This window comes from Uncinocarpus reesii, genomic scaffold, assembly GCF_000003515.1.
Source record: "Uncinocarpus reesii 1704 scaffold_2 genomic scaffold, whole genome shotgun sequence".
Classification (NCBI taxonomy): Eukaryota; Fungi; Ascomycota; class Eurotiomycetes; order Onygenales; family Onygenaceae; genus Uncinocarpus; species Uncinocarpus reesii.
In genome coordinates this window covers 4,058,570-4,080,146 of record NW_003052499.1, presented here as the reverse complement: position 1 = coordinate 4,080,146, position 21,577 = coordinate 4,058,570, and the positions used below count along the sequence as shown (strand labels likewise).

The 21,577-nt window shown below is 49.9% G+C and overlaps 8 protein-coding genes and 1 non-coding gene across 9 annotated transcripts; 5 read left to right on the top strand and 4 right to left on the bottom strand.

The window, feature by feature from the left end:
- Nucleotides 1-604: 604 nt before the first annotated feature.
- On the top strand, nucleotides 605-2,081 carry UREG_04335 (uncharacterized protein; the record flags this gene model as incomplete). Its single annotated transcript, XM_002544772.1, has 5 exons — nucleotides 605-731; nucleotides 799-963; nucleotides 1,028-1,143; nucleotides 1,205-1,485; nucleotides 1,541-2,081. The coding sequence occupies 5 exons, from the start codon at nucleotides 605-607 to the stop codon at nucleotides 2,079-2,081; spliced, it is 1,230 nt and encodes a 409-aa protein (XP_002544818.1).
- A 548-nt stretch (nucleotides 2,082-2,629) lies between these two features.
- UREG_04334 (uncharacterized protein) lies at nucleotides 2,630-3,652 on the bottom strand (the record flags this gene model as incomplete). Its single annotated transcript, XM_002544771.1, has 3 exons — nucleotides 2,630-3,142; nucleotides 3,199-3,221; nucleotides 3,331-3,652. 3 exons carry the CDS (start codon nucleotides 3,650-3,652, stop codon nucleotides 2,630-2,632), a joined length of 858 nt encoding a protein of 285 aa, XP_002544817.1.
- Nucleotides 3,653-4,791: 1,139 nt separating this feature from the next.
- UREG_04333 (SNF2-family ATP dependent chromatin remodeling factor snf21) lies at nucleotides 4,792-9,339 on the top strand (the record flags this gene model as incomplete). The annotated part of the gene is made up of 4 exons (XM_002544770.1): nucleotides 4,792-4,857; nucleotides 4,966-5,260; nucleotides 5,331-9,067; nucleotides 9,130-9,339. The coding sequence occupies 4 exons, from the start codon at nucleotides 4,792-4,794 to the stop codon at nucleotides 9,337-9,339; spliced, it is 4,308 nt and encodes a 1,435-aa protein (XP_002544816.1).
- A 1,323-nt stretch (nucleotides 9,340-10,662) lies between these two features.
- On the bottom strand, nucleotides 10,663-10,736 carry UREG_07977. Its single transcript has one exon. It is a non-coding gene; the product is annotated as a tRNA-Val (tRNA).
- Nucleotides 10,737-11,147: 411 nt separating this feature from the next.
- On the bottom strand, nucleotides 11,148-12,501 carry UREG_04332 (succinyl-CoA ligase alpha-chain; the record flags this gene model as incomplete). Its single annotated transcript, XM_002544769.1, has 7 exons — nucleotides 11,148-11,648; nucleotides 11,716-11,798; nucleotides 11,850-11,875; nucleotides 11,932-11,994; nucleotides 12,050-12,176; nucleotides 12,237-12,265; nucleotides 12,335-12,501. 7 exons carry the CDS (start codon nucleotides 12,499-12,501, stop codon nucleotides 11,148-11,150), a joined length of 996 nt encoding a protein of 331 aa, XP_002544815.1.
- Nucleotides 12,502-12,846: 345 nt separating this feature from the next.
- On the top strand, nucleotides 12,847-14,647 carry UREG_04331 (uncharacterized protein; the record flags this gene model as incomplete). The annotated part of the gene is made up of 3 exons (XM_002544768.1): nucleotides 12,847-13,156; nucleotides 13,214-14,329; nucleotides 14,385-14,647. The coding sequence occupies 3 exons, from the start codon at nucleotides 12,847-12,849 to the stop codon at nucleotides 14,645-14,647; spliced, it is 1,689 nt and encodes a 562-aa protein (XP_002544814.1).
- Nucleotides 14,648-15,187: 540 nt separating this feature from the next.
- UREG_04330 (uncharacterized protein) lies at nucleotides 15,188-16,033 on the top strand (the record flags this gene model as incomplete). Its single annotated transcript, XM_002544767.1, has 4 exons — nucleotides 15,188-15,376; nucleotides 15,463-15,562; nucleotides 15,654-15,735; nucleotides 15,787-16,033. 4 exons carry the CDS (start codon nucleotides 15,188-15,190, stop codon nucleotides 16,031-16,033), a joined length of 618 nt encoding a protein of 205 aa, XP_002544813.1.
- Nucleotides 16,034-16,395: 362 nt separating this feature from the next.
- UREG_04329 (1-(5-phosphoribosyl)-5-[(5-phosphoribosylamino)methylideneamino] imidazole-4-carboxamide isomerase) lies at nucleotides 16,396-16,903 on the bottom strand (the record flags this gene model as incomplete). Its single annotated transcript, XM_002544766.1, has 3 exons — nucleotides 16,396-16,438; nucleotides 16,532-16,787; nucleotides 16,861-16,903. 3 exons carry the CDS (start codon nucleotides 16,901-16,903, stop codon nucleotides 16,396-16,398), a joined length of 342 nt encoding a protein of 113 aa, XP_002544812.1.
- A 738-nt stretch (nucleotides 16,904-17,641) lies between these two features.
- UREG_04328 (uncharacterized protein) lies at nucleotides 17,642-18,598 on the top strand (the record flags this gene model as incomplete). Its single annotated transcript, XM_002544765.1, has 2 exons — nucleotides 17,642-17,998; nucleotides 18,080-18,598. The coding sequence occupies 2 exons, from the start codon at nucleotides 17,642-17,644 to the stop codon at nucleotides 18,596-18,598; spliced, it is 876 nt and encodes a 291-aa protein (XP_002544811.1).
- Nucleotides 18,599-21,577: the final 2,979 nt, after the last annotated feature.

Sequence of the window (21,577 nt, the reverse complement as noted above, 5' to 3'; positions counted from 1 at the left end):
TCCACTCCCCCGCCCTAACCCTGCGAATCCGATCTTCTGGCGGGTGCTTGGGCAGGGGACGTGAGGATTGGCGCCGGGGGCCAGAAACTCGAGTGCACTGGGACCTTTTTGGTGTCCTTCATTTCCCTCTGGGCGATTGGCTTTGGTTGTTCGCTGGGGGCCATCAGGGCGTTTTCCTTTTGACGCTTCTTCATCCATGTTGATCAAGGCGGGTAGAGAGATGCGCATTACAGGAATGATCAGAGAGTTCCTTGATTGCTAGTGGCGGTTGTTGTCTTCTTGTACTCCCCTTTTTCCTTGTTATTAATATGTGAATGAGACCCTACACACCGTTGCCTCTTCATCTCCCGACTCTCTGAACACAAGAACAATATTGCATTTATCGACTTCTTTGATACACCCTCATTCTTTTATTCAGGCAGTCTTGTCCCTGGCTCCTTTGCTATTCATTTGATGTGTTTTATTGACATCATCGAATAAAAGCTACCATCAATCGTTCGGAGGGACTTGGTTGCCTAGCAATCCTTTCCGCCATCATCCTCAAAAGCTTCATCGTTATACCACAGACCATAGATTCGCAGATACAATCTCGAAAGACAGCACAATGAACGTCAACAAGAAGCTCGGTCGTTTCAAGCAGTGGGCTGGGGAACGTATGGGCGGAGAGGTGAAGACAAATGTGTCCGATGATTTCAAAGCCATGGAGGCTGAGATGGCCTTGAGGCAAGAAGGTATGCCGGCGTCTCACCGCTTGATCGGTGTGATGATGATTGAGGACTATTTCTAACCTGGATGTAGGGTTGGAGCGACTTCATAGGTCCATGACTGCATATGTTCGGGCAATCTCTAAACGAAACGAAGGGGACGGCGGGAAACTGTTTCCTATCGGGTATCTGGGCGGAACAATGGTGAATCATGGACAGGACTTTGAAAGCACTTCGGAGTTTGGGCAGTGTCTTATCAGTGAGTATACTTGAAGGATTGCCCTTGATCTTTTGATAGGACGCCTGTCGCTGACGATTGATAGGTTTTGGCAGGACAAACGAGCGCTGTGCCAGGATTCAAGAGCAGTATGTGGTGGATGCGACATCTAGCTGGCTGGAGTCGCTGGACAGGTCGCTTGCACAGATGAAAGAGTATCAGGTATGGTCGAATCTCCGAGTGTTGCAAAAAGCGCCCTTTCTGACGATGCTTCCCCTTGTAGGCAGCTAGGAAGAAGCTCGAAAGTCGCCGCCTAGCATATGATACGTCCCTAGCAAAAATGCAAAAGGCCAAACGAGAAGATTTTCGCGTGGAGGAGGAATTACGCCTGCAGAAAGTGAAATACGAAGAAGCTAATGAGGACGTATATCGACGCATGCAGGATATCAGGGAGACAGAAGCAGATAATATTTCGGATATTCGAGCATTCTTCGACGCTCAACTGAATTACCATGACCAGTGTCGAGACGTTCTCCTACAGTTGAGAGACGAGTGGCCGGTTGGGTAAGCCGGAACATCCCTCTATTTTCTCTCTGCAAACAGCTAACCCATTAACCAGCCATCAACCCGTTCGACGATCAACCGTATCCCGAACCACAACTGCACATTCCTTCCATGACCGGTTCGAACCAGTTGCCGATGAGCCCCTGGAACCTCGCCCAACCATTAGGCCTACCCGCACCACTTCCTCCTGCCTTGAATCCTCGTCCCAAAGGCCATCTTTCAGTCGCACCTCCACCTTCGAAGGACCCCTCCAACTCCGCGGCCGTGTATCTCCCCCCAATTCATCCCGCGTCGTGAGCGACAGCGCCTCGATCAGCAGCACCCGCTCCCCTCTTCGCGCAGCCAACAGCAGAAACTACGATGGCCACCCGGGATCCGTCGACGACGGCGCGTCATCGCCGTACGGCAGAGTGAGTCCGGAGCGCTATGTATCTGGTTCAATCTCGGCGTCGACTGGGCACCCCCTTACTCGGCCTGTGAGCATGGCCTTGTATAATGGCAATGGGGTGTCTTCCTCGCAGTCGTCTGTTAGAGCGAAGAAACCTCCGCCACCACCGCCTCCGAAGAGGAATACCCTTCGACCAACGGAGATGTAGGTGACCTGGCGCCCCCCTGCTTGTACGAGTTTGATGGGAAGTTCTCATTTTTCCTTTATTTTTAAACGTTTGTCCAGTCTCTGATTTTTTTCTGTTACACTGCTACAAGGAGTTCCATCAGAAAAACGGCGTTTTGAAAACTGATTGCTTTGTAAGAACATGGAGGCGCTACGGCTGGTGGTGACTTGATCCAACCTTTGGTTTCTGAAATCCCGTGGATGCGCGTATGCTCTGACGTTAAAGCCTTTTTCAAGTCTGCTCAAGCTTACTTCCAGCAATAATGAATATCAATTTCGCTATCACCTATTTAAGTGTGCATACACGCCCTTTTGAACCTTGTTTCAGGATTGAGAAACTGCTAATATGGCTCCTTGGTAACCATGCTACAAAGGACGTCTCTGACCATCAATTAAGCATATACTGAAAACAGATTTGCGTTGCTGGAAAAACATTTACCATGCGCCTTGAAGAGCTCAACGGACAGCCACCTAACGAATTCCTAAAACGGAGGGAGCAAATGGCCGCATTTTACCTGTGAGCTACCCGATTTAGTTGAAGTATCTCTCGATGGCTGAGAAAAGGCGGCAATCATCGACAATTTGCGCTGCAGCAAGGTGCAAACGACAAAGGTCCTGCGAAGGGCAAATAACGGTCATACTGGCAACGTTATCCCCGAGGATTACTGGGCTGTCTGGCCGGAGGGCTGCAATCTTTGGAACTTGGAAAGGAGCGAGGCGTTCCACGACGAGGTTGGACCTGATAGTCTCTCGATTGTTTCTTGGCGCTGGCTTCAGGGACCACTGGAAGTTCCGAAAAGTTTCTGTGATGGTTTCAGACATGAGGATGGCATTTTCGGCAGTGTTGATCTTCTCGCGAACCGTGTTGATGAGGCCGCCGGTGAAGATGCGAATAAGTTGTTGAGCCTGTTCGTTGTGGCGGACGTTTTCAGGAATAATTCGCATACACATCAGCTTGCCATATTCGTCTTTGGTACTAGGGGTGAACGCCTGGCTGCTATAGATTCCGGTAATGGCACAGCGTTCCATTTCTCGAGTGGTCACCTAGACCTAAAAGTCAGTTTTCTGCTAGAGAATCTTGCTGACCCTATGCAGCTTACGTCGATATCCAGCTTATAGCAGCCTTGAGAGTCAGTAGACTCGAACGACCGCGTTCCCTTGTCCATCACTGCCAATCCAACTTAGTGTGCGAGCAACATCCGGTTGAATGAGCCTAGATAGGGGAAGCTTACAGGGCAGGATAAAGTCCATGAGCCAAAGTTTTGCAAAGTCGACAATCACGCGTTGGAGCTCTTGGTTGTTTTGAATTCGATGAATCAAGATTTCCGCTGTCCAAGGGTCCCTCCTGAAGCCCACAGCTTGCATCTTCAACAAAAGCTCGTCGGCGACTGCAGTAGCGCAAATGGCCCGCCTAAAAATGGCAGTCATGAACACATGCGTGTCGAACGCCTCCTTCGCCGATGGGCCAAAGGCTATCTGTGGTAGATCCTCGGGCCCCAAATGAGCAAATACCCGCAAAAGACGCTGGGCTTCAGCCTCAAGGTCATGAGCCATGGCGAGGATTGAAAACAAGTTGAAGATGTCAAGCTGGAGAGGGCGCTGAGTTGCAAACGGACTGCACAGAATGATGAAGAGAAAGAACAGGCAGACAATGGATGTGCTGAACCTGCTTGCAGTAACATGAAGTGAAGAAAGAGAAGAGAAGGTGGGAGGTGAGCCCAAGTTATCGCATCGTTGGCATGCTTAGTCGTCGAAGGGCCCGGAGCACACGCATGTTTTGTGCATCAGCTCTGTTTGTTATAGCCGCCAAAGCAACTAAATCAAGCAATGTATAGAGAGAGAGCATTTCAGGAAGCTCAGATTCACACGCCGCGATAGGGCTTTGCATTTCACGGCTAGATAGAGCCCATTCACTGTATGGGAAAAGCCATCATGTGCTGCCTGATATCATCCGTGGATCCGGCTGCAATCTTTGTACAAAATTCCATAGTGGATGGCCAAAGCAATACATCTCCCGCCCAGACGGTCCTGGCTCCTCGTCTGATTGCTGCCATCCGGCGCGATATCAAGAATATCAGAATGCAGCCTGCAGCCCAGAGATACGCTGACTCAGCATCCCAGCTGAAACGCGGCTTTCCCCTTACGGCGGCTGCTTACTCATCCCACGTGACGCCCCCGTCGGGACAGGATTTGTTGCTGTTTCCATTCTCCCATCACCAGGCTCTCCGTCCTTCCACGGCTTGTTTTCGCGACGGCTGATTCCCTCCATCGCCATTTCATCCACCAGACCCCCTAGCATATCCACCTCGCGCGTCCGCTCCCTTTCGCTACGCCTCCCCCCTCCAGCACCCCCCATTGTCCCCGTGCCAACTCCTCGCATGTATTTTCTATTTTGCCTCCTGTTGGTTCGGTGCCGCTCCGCCATAGCTTAAAGGGAATCTTATCTGCCAAGCATCAAAGAACATCGGACGTTAGTCCTGCGCGGCGCATTCCTGCCCGTATACTCGCGCTCCGCCCATAGTCATCGGATATCTGTACAATAGTAACCCTTGCGACCCTCCCCTCCTCCGTCTAGCGTCGCTCCCAGCGCCAGATTCTGATAGCGAAATTTTTCACCACGCCGGGGCGACCAACAATTGTTCATGAATCCGTTGCGCTGAGATACAATGGCTTCACTTCAGACAGGCCCCAACATGGCGGCCTTGCAACCAAGTCTTCCTGCAAATCTCACCCAGCAACATATTCAGGAAGTCTATCAGGTAAGCAGAGTGATCGCAATTTGGGGCTTTCCGTCCACCTTTTTCCACCTGTCCACTCTCACCCCCATTACCACAAGCTCTTCCAGCCACATGCTGATATGGCATTAGAAATATCGGCAAATGCAAGAGCAAGGCGTTCGCCCCGACGATCCCGAGTTCCTCAAAGCCCATAACCTGCTGTCAGCTGTTCAGCGCCAACAGGCCCTCCATAAGCAACGCCAGCTACAACAATTGCAAGCGCAACGTCTGCAGCAGACCCAGCAGCAGCAGCAGCAACAACAACAACAGCAGCAACAACAAGCACAGCAGCAACAACAAGCACAGGCACAGGCGCAGGCACAGCAGCCGGCTCCGCCACATACAAATGGCGTTTCCGCTGAGAATGTCCTCAATGCAGTTGATGGTACATCATCTGCGCTGCTATTAAATATTTATGTCAAGTGAGACTGACCCTGCCTTCCTTCCTCAAATAGGGCGAAATGGATCCGTCAGTAGAAACAGCTCTACTGCGCCAGACTCCGCGCCTGGACAATCCAGCTCCACACCTGCGACCTCTACAAGTCAAAAGGGCGCCACGACGGGAACGGGTAGCTTCACACCGGAACAACTCACAATCCTGAAAAATCAGATTCTTGCGTTTAAAATGCTGTCGAAAAATTTAGCCATCCCACCTCGCGTACAGCAGCAGCTCTTTGTGAACAAAAAGAGCACGGCCATTGGTGGCACTGATGGCACTGTTTCGATGGATGGTGCGTCTGATGGGACCAGCCAAACTCGCGAAACTGGAACCAAGGCGGATACGGCGCTGACGACCGTGCCCAAAGCTATGTATCAGACGTTCCAGTCACCCTACGAAGCACTTCCAGCTAGTATCAGCTATGGCAGCCACTCAATGCGCAAGTATAGACCCAGGATCCCCAGCCTCATGCCTATCGGTGCCGACCTAGATAAAATGCGGGAGGAAAGAGAAATCATCTTGTATAATCGTATCTCTGCACGGAAGGCGGAATTGGCTAGGCTACCTGCGAACCTCAGTGTATGGGATACTACCAAAAGCGACTCACCGGATATAATTGATGATTCGGTAAAGTTAAAAGCTTTGATTGAACACAAAATGCTCAACCTTCTTCCAAAGCAGAGGCTTTTGCGCAAGAAACTTCAGCATGAAATGATCCATTACGACAATTTGATTATGTCCGCTAATCGCAGCGGCCACCGACGAATGAAAAAACAATCGCTGCGTGAGGCACGTGTCACCGAGAAGCTAGAAAAGCAACAGCGGGATGCGCGTGAGACGAAGGAGAAGAAGAAACAATACGACCAGCTCCAAGCAATCCTTACTCATGGTCGTGAGGTTATTAATGCTGGAATTCAGCAACGGACCCGATCGCAGAAACTTGGCCAGATGATGATTCGCCATCATCATGATATGGAGCGTGAAGAGCAGAAACGTGTTGAGAGAACAGCCAAGCAGCGTCTCCAGGCCTTGAAGGCAAACGATGAAGAGACATATATGAAATTGCTTGGACAAGCCAAGGACTCCCGTATCTCGCATCTGCTCAAACAAACAGATGGCTTCCTCAAACAGTTAGCTCACTCTGTAAAACAACAACAGAGAACTCAGGCAGAGAGATATGGAGGAAACGAGGACATGTATGAAGAGTCCGAAATTGAGTCGGATGAAGAGGATGAAGAGGGTGAAAGCCGCAAAGTCGATTATTACGCTGTGGCGCACAGAATCAAGGAAGATGTCACCGCACAACCGTCCATTCTTGTTGGCGGTACTCTCAAAGAGTACCAACTCCGAGGCCTTCAATGGATGATATCGCTTTACAATAACAATCTCAACGGTATCTTAGCCGATGAGATGGGTCTCGGCAAAACCATCCAGACTATCAGTTTAATCACGTATTTGATCGAATTGAAAAAGCAAAACGGGCCATTCTTGGTGATTGTTCCGCTTAGTACTCTAACTAACTGGACTCTTGAATTTGAGAAATGGGCGCCCTCGGTTAGTCGGATCGTCTACAAGGGACCACCTAATAGTCGCAAAGCGCAGCAGCAAGCCATTCGGTGGGGTCAGTTCCAAGTATTATTAACGACATATGAATACATTATCAAGGACCGGCCCATTTTGAGCAAGGTCAAATGGGTTCATATGATTGTTGATGAGGGTCATAGAATGAAGAATACCCAGTCGAAACTGACGCAGACTCTCACTCAATACTATACCTCGCGTTACCGACTAATTCTCACTGGTACTCCGCTGCAAAACAACTTACCCGAACTTTGGGCTTTGCTTAACTTCGTCCTTCCAAACATTTTCAAATCTGTGAAATCGTTCGACGAATGGTTTAACACTCCATTTGCCAACACTGGCGGTCAGGATCGCATGGAACTCTCAGAAGAAGAACAGCTACTCGTTATCAGACGTTTGCATAAGGTTCTTCGACCATTCCTTCTCCGCCGTTTGAAGAAGGATGTCGAAAAGGACCTTCCTGATAAACAGGAGCGTGTTATCAAATGTCGTTTCTCGGCGTTACAAGCCAAATTGTATAAGCAGCTGATGACGCACAACAAAATGGTGGTCAGCGACGGTAAGGGCGGCAAGACTGGCATGCGTGGATTAAGCAACATGCTTATGCAGCTCCGAAAGCTGTGTAATCATCCGTTTGTCTTCGAATCGGTGGAGGAGGAAATGAACCCCGGAAAGGGCACGAACGATCTTATCTGGCGTACCGCTGGTAAATTCGAACTGCTTGACCGTGTTCTTCCAAAATTCAAGGCCTCAGGACATCGTGTTTTGATGTTCTTCCAGATGACTCAGATCATGAATATCATGGAAGATTTCTTGCGCTTCCGAGGCCTCAAATATCTTCGCCTTGACGGTTCTACCAAATCTGATGATAGATCTGAATTATTGAGGCTTTTTAATGCCCCTGGATCTGATTACTTCTGCTTTCTTCTCTCTACGAGAGCCGGTGGTCTTGGTTTAAATTTGCAAACCGCCGACACTGTCATCATCTACGACTCGGATTGGAACCCTCATCAAGATCTTCAGGCTCAGGATCGTGCCCATCGCATTGGTCAGAAGAACGAGGTTCGCATTCTCCGGTTAATCAGCTCCAACTCCGTAGAGGAGAGGATTCTGGAACGAGCACAGTTCAAGTTGGACATGGATGGCAAGGTCATCCAAGCGGGCAAGTTCGATAATAAGTCGACGAACGAGGAGCGTGATGCTCTGCTACGTACCCTCCTTGAAACTGCCGATTCTGCCGATCAAGCGGGCAATGAGGACGAGATGGACGATGACGATCTTAATGATATCATGGCTCGATCCGATGAGGAGCTTGTCCTTTTCCAGAAACTTGATCAAGAGAGATTAAAATCTGATCGTTACGGCCAAGGACATCGGTACCCTCGTTTAATGGGTGAAGATGAACTTCCCGATATCTATCTAGCAGAGGGCAACCCTGTCACTGAGGAGCCCGAAGAAGTCACCGGTCGGGGCGCTCGTGAGCGCAAGGTGATGAGGTACGATGATGGCCTCACCGAGGAGCAGTGGCTCATGGCGGTAGATGCAGAAGATGACACCATTGAAGAGGCAATCGCTAGAAATGAAGCTAAATTAGAGCGGAGACGGGCGAATAAAGAGAAACGGGTTAAACGAACTCAGGGCGCGGAGTCATCCCCAGAGCCGTCCAGAGAAGCCTCTGCCACGCCACAACGAAGTAAAGGACGACGCAAGGGCCCTGTACCCAAGCGAAAGGCAGACGAGGTAATTGATGAGGCGCCTAGCAAACGCCGGAGGGGGAGACAAAGCAAAGCTGCGATCGCCGCGGCCGCTGCGGCAACCGAGACCTTAAATAACTCAGACCGTGAGATTTTGCAAACGGTTCTCAATAGGGTTTACAAGATAATCATGGGCCTACAGGCAGAAGTGCCTGCTGATTCTTCGGATACTGATGATGAACCGAGCACGCGTCCCATTATCGATCCGTTCCTAAAGCCGCCGCCAAAAACCCATTACCCGGATTACTATATGATTATCCAAAATCCCATTGCCATGGATTCTATCAAGCGGAAAATAAACCGCGATGAATACCAGAGTTTACGGGAGTTCTTGGATGATATTAGGCTGCTGTGCAATAATGCTAGGACCTACAATGAGGATGGCAGCGTTCTTTTCCAGGACGCGAATCAGATTGAGGTGAGCTAGAGACAACGTCATTCACCAATAGTTTTATTTGCTCCATGCTAATTCTGTTTCAGACCGCTTGTATCGCAGCATTGAAGAAGGAGACAGAAAAATACCCTGACTTCGCAGACTTTGATGACTCCGTCGACGGATCAACCGCGCCTATTTCGAGCGCCGGAACTCCTCTTGCATCCGGTGCTGCGTCATCGCAGAAACTCAAGCTGACGTTCAATAACTCGAAAACAAACGGGAATGATAGCGCCGCCGTTAGTGACGATGAATGATAGTGGAGATTGGGAAGTTTTTGTTCCTGAATGGGCTGCGGGATTGATTGTTTGACAACAATTTCTCGTCTTACCAGCACCATCGACTCTTTAAACGTCCTAATGAATGGTCTTCCGATGAAACCTCTTTATAACTTCTTTTCAATTTTTGTGTTCTAAATGTACCTGGCAATATTTTGGGGCTTCATTCTCAAATCTTGAATCCCACGGCATTGCTCCCATGCGAGGTCGGCGTTGAGGCTCTTCTTTCCCTTGGGATGATGGCTTTTCTACTTTTATTTTTGATTTCCGGCGAAAAGGGGCAGCCGGGTGGCAAACCGGTGGGATGGCGGAATGAAATGAATTGTTAAACTTGTTACATATGGGGTGGAAAGAAATGATTTTCTTGAGAATTATTTGCCCCTTTTTGGGGCTGCTCTCTTCTTCTTCTCTTTTCCCTTCTCCGTTCCAATTTGATTTCTCGGTTCCAAAATAACGTTTTGCTATTATTATATTTTTGGTTCTCGAATAGCTGGAATTCGGCATCTCCAGTGTCTTGCCTGCGCTGTGTTTGTTCTTTAGATATACAGAGACTGAGAGAAGCTGAAGAAGAGGGCGAGGGCTAGGTTAACTACTAATGCATGATGTATTCGATATGTTGATTCCGCTGTTTTGTTTCAATGGTGACGCCAAAACCTGAATCTTATGCTTGAATTTTTGCGCCGGATGCTCTAGGTGGCCGTAAATAATCGAAATAAGAAATACAGAAAAAAGGGGAAGAGCACGCTTGCTGTAAAAAAAACATAATATCCCCATGCAAAATAGCAAGTCCCAAGTGTAAGAGGTTACAAGAAAAGGGCAGAAACACCAAAGCTCCAAATACTACCAACATATTTTCTAACGAGGACGATGGAATACAAACCCAGCAGTGAACCCAACAATCAGCCCAGCTGCACCAATCGGACCACCCCATCCTAAATTCATACGGAAAGACGCTACAAAGTCCAGAGTCAGTATTTCTCTGTTGGAGACTGGTCGAAAAGAAGGAACCTACCCCTGTCTAGGGCCCATCCAATGTTGCTGTTGCTACTTTCTTCAGCATAGCTAGGTTTGCGTTTGTGGTGGCAGCAACAGTGTGCCTGGGGAGCAGGTTCATGATGAATATTGTGCTTCTAAGTTCTATGCTTTTATGTGGCCAGACCTTCTTTTGGGGTTTGTGAGAAGTTGGTGGCCCTGCTACACTCAGACATTTCGTCAAGCTGTCATATTACTCCGTACTCAATACATCTCAGGAGCGAAACCAAAAAACGAGCCCTTAGAGGCGAATAGCAAAAAAGAATATTCTGACCAAGCTGAGACTCGAACTCAGGACCTTTTCGGTGTTAACGAAACGTGATAACCAACTACACCACTCGGCCGATTGGATGGTATGCTGGAGGCAGTAAAGCCTCAAGACGCAGAGGCATTGGAAACAGGACCCCCAAGGTTGCGCTTCCGAGATGGCTTACCGTGAGTTTGTTGAAGTGGAAGCAAGTGGATTATAGTCAACACAGGCATTCGACGCGGTAATAAATAGTACTGCCGCTGCTGTGTACGTCTATGGTAACGGTAGAAAGAAGTATGGCCTGCTTTGCTCCGTCCAAGAATTGAAGGCGAATGAACATTTTGTTTGGATACAGGTCTAATAACTCAAAGTAATGAAGCACACAGTTATATGTCACAGTGGTAATGCAATCAGGGAATCAATCAAATGGGCTTCGCAGAAAATCACAATACAGAATACATCTTGCTGTGTGCGAGGAACGAATTAATCAACGACCTCAAATCCTCTAGATCAAATCTCTCTTCACGAATTCAGCGTGCAAGGTCTTTCCAAGGGCAGCTGGGCTCCGCTCGACGATGACACCCGCCGCCTCAAGAGCAGCAATTTTCGAGTCGGCTCCGCCCTTGCCGCCGCTCACAATAGCACCTGCGTGGCCCATTCGGCGGCCGGGAGGCGCACTAATACCGGCAATGAAACCAACAGCCGGCTTGTTTGCTTTGTTGGCAGCTTTGAAGAACTCTGCGGCATCTTCTTCGGCGCTACCTCCAATTTCACCAATCATGATGATACCGTCGGTCTCCTCGTCTTCGAGGAAGACGCGGAGGCAATCGATGAAGTTGGTGCCGGAGAACGGGTCACCACCAATCCCGACAACGAGGGATTGCCCAAGGCCAGCTTGGGTGGTCTGATTCACAGCCTCGTATGTAAGGGTTCCAGATCGTGAGACGATGCCGATGCGTCCTCTCTTGTGGATAAATCCAGGCATGATGCCAATTTTGCATTGGCCCTTAATAATAAACACAATTCAGTCCAGTCTCGATCGAAACATCGCGGTAAGAGCGGATATCACATACCGGAGCGATTATACCAGGACAGTTAGGACCGACTAATCTAGTTTTGTTTTGCGTTTTCAGGATGTCGGTAATGCGAACCATGTCTGGGGGGTTTTAGCTGAAGTTCTCAGGAGACGCCTAGATTGACACTGTACCGTGCTGCGGGATTCCTTCAGTAATGCTGGAATCGAAGTTAGCGAATGTAAATAGTGGTGGTTGATACCCAAGGTTACATACCAAACGACAAGCGGCATCTCTGCCTCAATTGCCTCCTCTATACTCTTTGCAGCCACCGGAGGACTAAAGTATCGTCAGTGAAAAGGAGGAGACTCTCGAAGAATACGAAGCCTCGTACGGAACAAAGATGGCGGAAGCATTGGCGCCAGTTTCTTTGATAGCGTCTCTCACCGTTGCAAACACTGGACGATCGAGATGCATTTCTCCAGCCTTTTTGGGATTCGTACCGCCGACGACCTTGGTACCTAGGGTATATTAGAATTGGGTCTCGACGGACAACACAGCGACAGCCGGAACGGAACTACCATAGTCGATGGCCTGCTGGGCGTGGAATCTGGCATTGAGGACACATATCAGCACCAATGTTGTTATCCAGTATCCTAAAGCATAGTTCCGCACTCACGTTCCCTGCTTTCCAGTAAATCCCTGGTAGAGGACCTTTGTCTCGCTATTGATCCGGAGATTCTCGACCGTTGAGGCGTACGCAGACGTTGGTTTACTGTATCCGCGGCGCTGGGCGCGGGCGGCGTTCTGCAGAGCAGAGAGCGTACTGCGCTTGAAGGACTGCATTGCTGAAGAATAGGCGTCTAAAGCAAAAACGAGAGAAAAGAAAGAGAACGCGGAGGTGGAGAGCTCGGATGGGCTCCTGGGAGTATTTTTGATGATGTTTGCGCTGGTTGCAGATGGCAAATGTCTTCTTGGCTGCGACGGGTGGAAGTGTGTTTTTGCGGGCGGCGGCCAACGCAAAACTTTCTACGTCGAAGAAACGCGGGAGCAGGACTGAATGCCTTTACATTCCCCACAGCTTCGCTTGTGCCATCGCGCTGACCGGACCGGCGTGTCTTATACAATATAAACCAGGCTTTTCGTTTTTCGTCTCGTGAGATACTCAACAGCACCCGGGGAGCCGTCAATATGGCAACGGAGACGCTCACTCTACGTCCCGCCACGCAGCAGCGCAAGCTTCCAAAGGCCGCGAAACTCCCTCCTGAAAATGAACGGTATATGCGGGCATGCTCGGACATAGCAAATGCTCTGATACAGGATTATGAAGCCCAGAGGGATCCCAGCAAGCCGAAGAAAGATATCAACCTCAACAAGCTGCGGGGTCAAATCTCGAAGAAACACAGCTTAAGCACTCAGCCGCCACTTACGGCAATAATCGCAGCGGTCCCGGAACATTATAAGAAATATATCTTACCGAAACTGATTGCGAAGCCGATCAGTAAGTCTCGTCCGCAATCAAAACCGATATAACCAAGCTGATTAGTTGGTTTTGCAGGAACATCTTCTGGTATCGCGGTTGTCGCTGTGATGTGCAAACCCCATCGATGCCCTCATATTGCATATACGGGAAACATTTGTGTTTATTGTCCTGGCGGCCCCGATTCAGATTTCGAATATTCCACTCAGTCGTACACCGGATATGAACCCACGTCGATGCGTGCCATTCGAGCCCGATATGATCCCTTTGAGCAGGCGCGAGGACGGGTCGATCAGATTAGGTCCCTTGGACACAGCGTTGACAAGGTGGAATATATTATCATGGGTGGAACCTTCATGTCCCTGCCAGAGGATTATCGAGACGAATTCATCTCGCAACTACATAATGCGCTCAGCGGGTACCAAACGAACAATGTTGACGAGGCGGTCCAGGCCGGCGAAATGAGCAACACAAAGTGTGTTGGGATCACGATTGAAACCCGTCCGGATTATTGTTTAGATACGCATCTGAGCGCTATGCTCAGATACGGCTGCACACGATTGGAAATAGGTGTGCAGAGTCTGTACGAAGATGTTGCGCGCGATACCAACCGGGGTCACACTGTGGCGGCTGTCGCAGAGACATTCAAGCTGGCGAAAGATGCAGGGTTCAAAGTAGTGAGCCACATGATGCCAGATCTTCCAAATATGGGAATGGAACGAGACTTGTTCCAATTTCAAGAATATTTCGAGAATCCAGCTTTCCGGACTGACGGTCTCAAAATATATCCAACACTTGTTATTCGAGGCACCGGGCTTTATGAACTTTGGCGGACTGGTCGCTATAAGAATTATACTCCTAACGCCTTGATTGACATTGTCGCCCGAATTCTCGCACTGGTTCCCCCATGGACTCGCATTTACCGCGTACAGCGTGATATCCCTATGCCTCTCGTTACCTCTGGCGTGGAAAATGGTAATCTTCGTGAACTAGCGCTCAGCAGGATGAAAGATTTCGGCACCACCTGCCGGGACGTACGAACTCGAGAAGTTGGAATTAACGAAGTGAAGAACAAAATTCGACCTAGCCAGGTCGAGTTGATTCGACGCGATTACGTTGCCAACGGCGGATGGGAGACGTTCCTCGCCTACGAAGACCCGAAACAAGATATCCTTATTGGACTGCTTCGTCTACGTAAATGTAGCTCCACGCATACATTCCGCCCCGAACTGACTGGCCAGCCAACCAGTTTGGTTCGCGAGCTGCATGTTTATGGGTTCAGCTGTCCCCGTTCATGGTCGCGATCCTCGAAAGTTCCAGCACCGTGGATTCGGAACGTTGCTGATGGAGGAGGCGGAAAGGATAGCTAGAGACGAGCATGGTAGCCGAAAGCTCAGCGTCATATCTGGTGTTGGGGTCAGGAGTTACTATGCAAAACTTGGGTATTGGCTTGATGGGCCGTATATGAGCAAAATGCTCGATCCGATGACGCCAGAGGATGATGAATGCTAAGATAAAAGCGTGGCTTGATTGCATTTTTTGGAATGGCGTTGTTCAACGGGCGGTAGCAATTGTGGTCGAGTGTTCAATGGGTTCAAGGCGTTGATGGGATATGATACGATCATGATACAACGCAATATATTGGAAAAGGCCATCGAAAGTAATAGTGCTCTCCTGTTTTGGTGCTTCCCATGCTAGTTGAGGAGGTCTCTGAGCAGCTGACATCACTTCTGAACAATGAACTGTTGTCGAAGGTGTCCACTATGATAGATCTTAGGCTTTTGGAACCGATAACGGTTTAAATCCGTATCTAGTCTTCTGTTGGTTTGTAAAATTGTCAATAGATGGCCGTCTATTTCTACATTATCTTTGCTGCCAAACAATACCCTGTGATTAGATTTATGGCTAGATTCCGGTGGCCTGATCCACTATGCCATATTCAATTGCGAGACGAGCGGAGGCGCGCCCCGATAATACAATCTGACTGGTGTCATATGAAAGTAAACTTCTAGTAGGAAAGGCTTCCTCTATAGATATACAAAACAGTACATAATGCAACGAGAAATATCGAAACGAGGCGAAAACATTATGCGCCTAACAACGTCAAAAAGCCTTTCCCCCCTGCCCTGTGAAAGAATGAAGGGATTCCAAACGCAAGAATTCCGAAGAGAACCGAATGCACCGCTGACCGTTTTGAAAAGGGAAGAAACCATAATAAAATTTCGTATTAAATTTGATGCCGTAGGCAATGGATACCCATCTGCTGTCCGATTCTATACACTCTAATTCAAGGATATCGCCCCTCTTCGGCTCGAACGAATGTGGAGGTATGCTTGGAAGCCGCAGAATACCGCGAAAGCCTAGAGCGTGTTTGTCCATGGTTAGAATACCATCTTCCAGAAATCCAGCCGCAGGAATATATCAGGGGTATGTGAAGAAGGGCGGCATATCGTGAGAGGAAGGACAACGGCGGAGTTGCTAGAAATATCCCAGTGACATACGACATATACCAATACAGCAGTGAAAATCGATCCTGCGACCGCGGCGCCATCCTTTGGATCATCCTTTGAGCCCAGAAACGAGTGGTGGTTTTTCTGCAGGTGCGGAATCCGTTAGCTTAGCCCATCTATGTATTGCTTTTCGCATTGAAGACGAGGAGGTATCGGGATTCCCGGGGGTAGTGAAATCGGCAGATTGGAGGCATACTTTGTAAAAGGAACCGATGACGGAAAGGATGATGACGGCGAAGATGGAGATGACGAGGCTATATCAAAAGGAGAAGAGGTTCGAGTCAGTGTAATCTGGACGAGGAATGATGGAGGTGCTCGTTCGTACCAACTCCACGCATTCAGCGCGGAGACGACAGGCTTCATCGTTGCGGAAGTCGACGAGTGGTAGGATCAAGGGGCGCTGGTTAATTATACAGATAAAATAATTCTGTCAAGATGTTCTCAGGCAAGAGAAATAGGAAAGCCGATAACTAGGGTCTTGATGATGGATATGGAGCAAAGCTGGTGGTGGTTAATGCTGGTGACTTCACTAGTCAGCTCCGCGTGGACTTTGCGTAATTGACGAAGTCCCAAATCGATCCCATCTCACCGATCGACATCTAACAGCCCTTAAAACATAACATCCGTCATGATTACTGGAGGGACATATATACTACAATCGCTGGTTATTTTCGAATTGATCTTTATTCAAAACACTCCTCTATCCCTTCAGGATTCCCAGCTTTGTCCTGGGTATTCTCAACAGATGAACTACAAGAACGCAAGGAATGCCGCTTGATAGCCGTAGGATATCCTGCAACTCGTGCTTAGGAACCAACAGTACACAAGGAGCCGAAAGACCCGAGAGCACGACTAGCAATCGTTGACTTTGTTCCATTGGACACACTCTTCAAACGTCACGCCACTTCCCCCAAAAATATCAAGTGCGCTGCCAATCGTGAGGTCAACCTTCCCGTTGCTGCTTGACTTGACACGATCTAGGTCCGCCAGGCCCCTTCCACCCCCAGCGTACGTCACGGGAATTGAACACCACTCTGCCAATCTCGATACCAAGTCCTCGTCTATTCCTTGTTGCAGGCCCTCGACGTCCGCAGCATGGATCAGAAACTCGGAGCAATAAGGTTCGAGCATTTGAATTGTTTCTGGGAGAAAGTGTCAGCCTCCGTTTCGTCTGATATCGTGGGGCATGTCGGAGTTGCGCATTAGAGGACATACCGCGGGTGATCTCCATTTCCGTTATTGTCTGCCATCTATTCATGGCAACAAACCAGGTATCCTCTTTCTTTCGACAGCTTAAATCCAGTACCAACTTGGACTTATCATTCCCGAGCGCCGTAAGAATTGAATGGAGCCGGTCCAACGAGAATTTTCCCTCCGGAAAGAGGAAAGATGTGATGACAACCTACTATTTTTAGACATTCCGTGTAAGCCCATCTCCAGCAAAAAAACCAATGCAGTAAAAACGGCGGCGCAGAGTCCAAAGGGGTCGCAATCGCAAGCCCACCTTTTCAGCACCTGCGTCTATCCAATCCTTTGCGTTTTGATCTGTGATGCCCCCTGCAACATGGAGCCCTCCAGGCCACGCGGCCAATGCCTCTCTCGCCGCATCATCATTGCCAGGACCCAGCATCACCACATGCCCGCCTGTCAAGCCATGGTCCCTGTAAAGCTTCGCAAAGTGCGCTGCGGGTAGGGCAGAAACGTAGTTCGTTTTCAACTCCGCGGGTTTCGTTGACAGAGTGCCGCCGACGATTTGCTTCACTTGACCCGCATGGAGGTCAATGCAGGGGCGAAACCGCGTCATCCTTTGGCAGCGCAGCGAGTGTTCAGCGTGTGAATCAACGAGAATGCCCGCCAAGCCCTCGATAAGATCACGACCCGCGACATCACGTGTTGATAGACAATGACATAAGCACGGTTTTATTTTTCTGGATTCACGACGGAATTGCAAAGGTTTCCAGCAGAATAGCAAGACGGGGAGCTTTTCAGCCTGAATATGCTCGGAAAACGGAAGCGAGAGACCGCTGTAGTCTCTAGACCTACTGAACAGGAGGATCCTCTCGTCGTTCCACCCAACTCTCATGATTTGCTCAGAAGATATTTCGAAGCTCGGTTCGAGCCGCTGCAGGACCTGGAGAAAAATGAGGAGTCGGCAGCAGACTCTTCAGGTGTAGAATCTGAAGATGGTAGCGCTGCTTCAGAATGGGAAGGCATTTCCGATGATGATGGTGATGATGATGACGACACGGGCAAAGTCTGGTCTTCCAATGTGGTTGCGGAGGTGGTTGACCACAGTGGCGCCAATAACTTAGATAAACATGAGGATGAAAAGGAGCTTCGAAAACATTTCATGGTATGTCCTGCGAGCACCGCTCTCAGCAGTCGATTGGCACTTTGTTTTACCCAAATTAACGTCGGTTCAACGCATATATAGTCAACCAAACCACCATCCTCGTCCCAGATGAGAAAATCTACCAGCAAGACAAAGGTTCCTACTTCCGACGACGAAGAAGCCACCGACGCTATAAACCTAAAGCATGACCTCGCACTCCAGCGTCTCCTGAAAGAATCTCATCTCCTTGAATCTGCCGATGACCTCAATCCGACCGGGAAGAACCGGCATCGCGCCATTGACATTCGAATGCAAGGAATTGGAGCGACTGACTCACTCTTCACACAGAAGAAGATGCCTATGGCTCATCGAAAAGGGATAGAAGCCAAGGGAGCTAAAAGGGAAGATACAAGGCGTCGCGAAGCGAGGGAGAATGGTATTATTTTAGAGAAACCCACCTCCAAGCGAAAGACCAGCAGCCAGAAAAGAGAACGCGGTATCGGCGGGCCTTCAGTCGGAAGATTCGCTGGAGGAACATTGAGGCTGAGCAAGCGGGATCTCATCGACATTCAGGGGCCACGGTCACGAATCGGCAAAGGGAAGAAGAAGGGACGCAGGTGATCAGCGGGGGTTGCTAAACAATATGCAATCGCCATCGCACCTGGATCGATATCAAAATCTCTTGCCAATAGCGCTATTCGTCAAACTTTTGCCCAATTCTGAGTCTAAATCCACGTGTTGATCGAGGTCCCTTAGTCTGCGAGTGGAGTGATGGCGCAAGCTTCAGACCAAGACATACATGAGATACGGGGATTTGGAAGAACAAGGCTGGTTTCAGATGCTCGTTCCTGGCTCCCGTGCGTCGCAGATATGCAGAAAGGCTTTCTCATTAGCTCGGAAGTTTGGGCCCCGCTAGAATCGGGTTTTCCCCGCAATTTCCAGCAGCGCGTGGCGGGAAAGGGTGCGCCTGGATTCTGGAAGACTCCTGGTGAGACAGGGAGACAGGTTTCTCATGTCGGATTCCCGAGGGTCTCGCCGCGTGAAGGAAAGGCAACCTTTTCGCACCTGCTTAAAGGAGTCTGGACGACCCGCTTTCTTTCTCGCACTGTGAGCAGCTTGGCAGGACGTGGTCCTTTTTGGTCTCTCGATGAGCTTCTTTTCGGCCTGAGGAAAGCAGGGGCTGAGATGGATAGCGAGCGCCGAGGGAGCGCAATTCGAAACGAAAGCGGCCGTCTTGGGTTGTGATTCCACGACCCTGAGGTCCTTTCCCTGGCGATAGCGCTGTGTGAGAGGATCTACATCTTCGTGTATACATGACTCCTTGGGGGGTATCTTTTGACAGTTATCTTTCTGTAATTAACTTCCGCTTCTTCCGTACCTGCACGACTCGGATTCCAGCTCCACAGTAATTCTTGACGTGAAGACAATCATGCATCATCGTCATGAGATGCAGGTCCCCGCCCTCAAGTCACAGTTTAGCTCGCTAGACTACGACTGAAGAGGGAATGGCTGAGGGCAGACTTTCGGCTAAGCTCTCGCACAGAACTATGGAATGACACCTGCATGCCCAGCGGAGATCCTTTAGGTTGTCGTAGCTTCGACGTGGAAATCTGATGGCGAGCGGGACTTGCAATTAACATTTCAGCTAAACTGTTAACTAGTTAACGAGTTATCTTTGAGAGATAGTGCATCACGAGACTGATGCCAGACCGTCTCTTGAACTTCTTTAAAAGGCCATGGTAAAATTTTAACCGGAATTCGTCTTTAGTGGCGCAAGATTGCTGCAAGCCATTATTATTACTCCGTATTGTCTATCATCATGGATAGTGATTCAAATCGTCGGTCCGCCCGAATCGATGCTCTGCAACCCTTGCCCATCGGCAAGGAGTCAACGACGTTCCCGATATCGTGCGGTGAAAGAGTCGACGTCGAACTTTTCCGGTCCGTCTTTCGGGTGTTCCTGACAGAACCCGGTCCCTGGAATACTTCGACGAATCTTCCAGGGGAAACGCCGTCCGGATCCGTTTAGTCGTTGGCGGGTTTCCATGGAACCCACCTATTTGTTGATTATTCTTCTTTTCCTTGCCGCATCAACGGCTTCGAGATGGAATTGGAATGTGTGTGTGAGAGAGAGTGATAACGTGCATAATGCCAATGATGTCGGTGGATGGAGGATTGGCCAGTCAGGGTGCGCCGGAGGAGGGTGATGGAAGGATAAGTTGATCGAGCTGTCTCAGGGCGATGATCATGCAAGCGCTGACGGTGGGTATGATGTGCAGCGAGGTGTTTCAGCCTGAGTGCCGAAGCCCATTTTCGGGGGGCTGGGGGTGAATTCCCCTTTCTTGGGGCTGGGCCGGACATATATCCAGACATCAGCGCTTTGTGCTGCAAGTGGGTGATGGTTGGCGCCATGCATGGGAACAATGGTTGGTTGATCGAATGAGAGCCATTCTTGCATCTTCGTATTTGGTTAACTAGCGATGGGGTCCGTGGATCTCGTTCTCATCTGCATCGACTTCAGAGTTTGGGAGAGTCCCGTCATAGCGCACAAGAAAGAAGCAACAATGATGGCCTTTTTGCAGTAAAAGGAACTGGCAAAGCAAACAATGGGGAAGATGCTCAAATCATTATTTCCGTGATGCTGCACAGTTGAAATGCAGCCTCTGCATGCCGTGGAAGCGTCATCCCAGCCAGTGTTTGGCTGACACGGTGGATGGGGCCAACACCGCATCCCAGGTCACACTTGGCGCTAACAGCCAGAAGCGCAAAGCCTGAAACAGCGAGAGGCCCCCCTAATTGCCCCCCCTCTCGTTTGAGAAATCACCCCCCAAAACAGCCGACAGCAAGGCCTGCAGCCCGGCTGTGCCAATGACAGGCCCTCACGCCTCTTGGGCGTCGTGATTGGCTCCCTCGCCCAACGTCAACGCTTCCAACCGGCCCGGAAAGAGGGATGAGACTGGCGCCATGTCGAAGGGGCAAGGGGACTTGTGTACATAGCTTGTTGGCGAACGACGTGTTTGGACAACGCGCTGGGCAGAGATTCCCACGACAGCTGCTTGTCGAGAGGCCCTGTGCACTCCTGATGGAAGCCCCAGATGTCGCTTGGGCCATGACAGGCTCGTATTATTTCATCACAGCAGCTCGTCCCGCCTTTTGGCTCCCCTGCTCTCCCAGGACGAGTCGACCGCTGGCCAGGGCGCGCTAAAATCGTGCACTCAGGCCAGCAACTGGGGGCAGCCCTCGTCGTGGGAGCATCATCCCTGAACCCGCCATCACATCAAGGCATGGGCAACGACGGCGGTGCTGACGAAAACTGAGCATAAAAGTTAATCCCACTCAGGGTCTTGCAAGAGCCAGAGAGGACGCTGAGCAGCAACGCGACTGGCAAGGGACGAGTCCTCTCGGTTCTAGATGCAGATGGTAGACCTCCTTTGTCGTAGCTTGAGTCCAAAGTTGAGCTTGGAGCTAGAGTTAGCGGGCGCTTCTTCTTGATCTTGTCCGCTCCTCTCCCGCAGGAATGACGGTCTGCTTAAGATTGCGCCCGGCGCTCTTTTGCAGACAGGGATGGGAGAGCGACTGCAGGCCCGTTGCGAGCAGTAC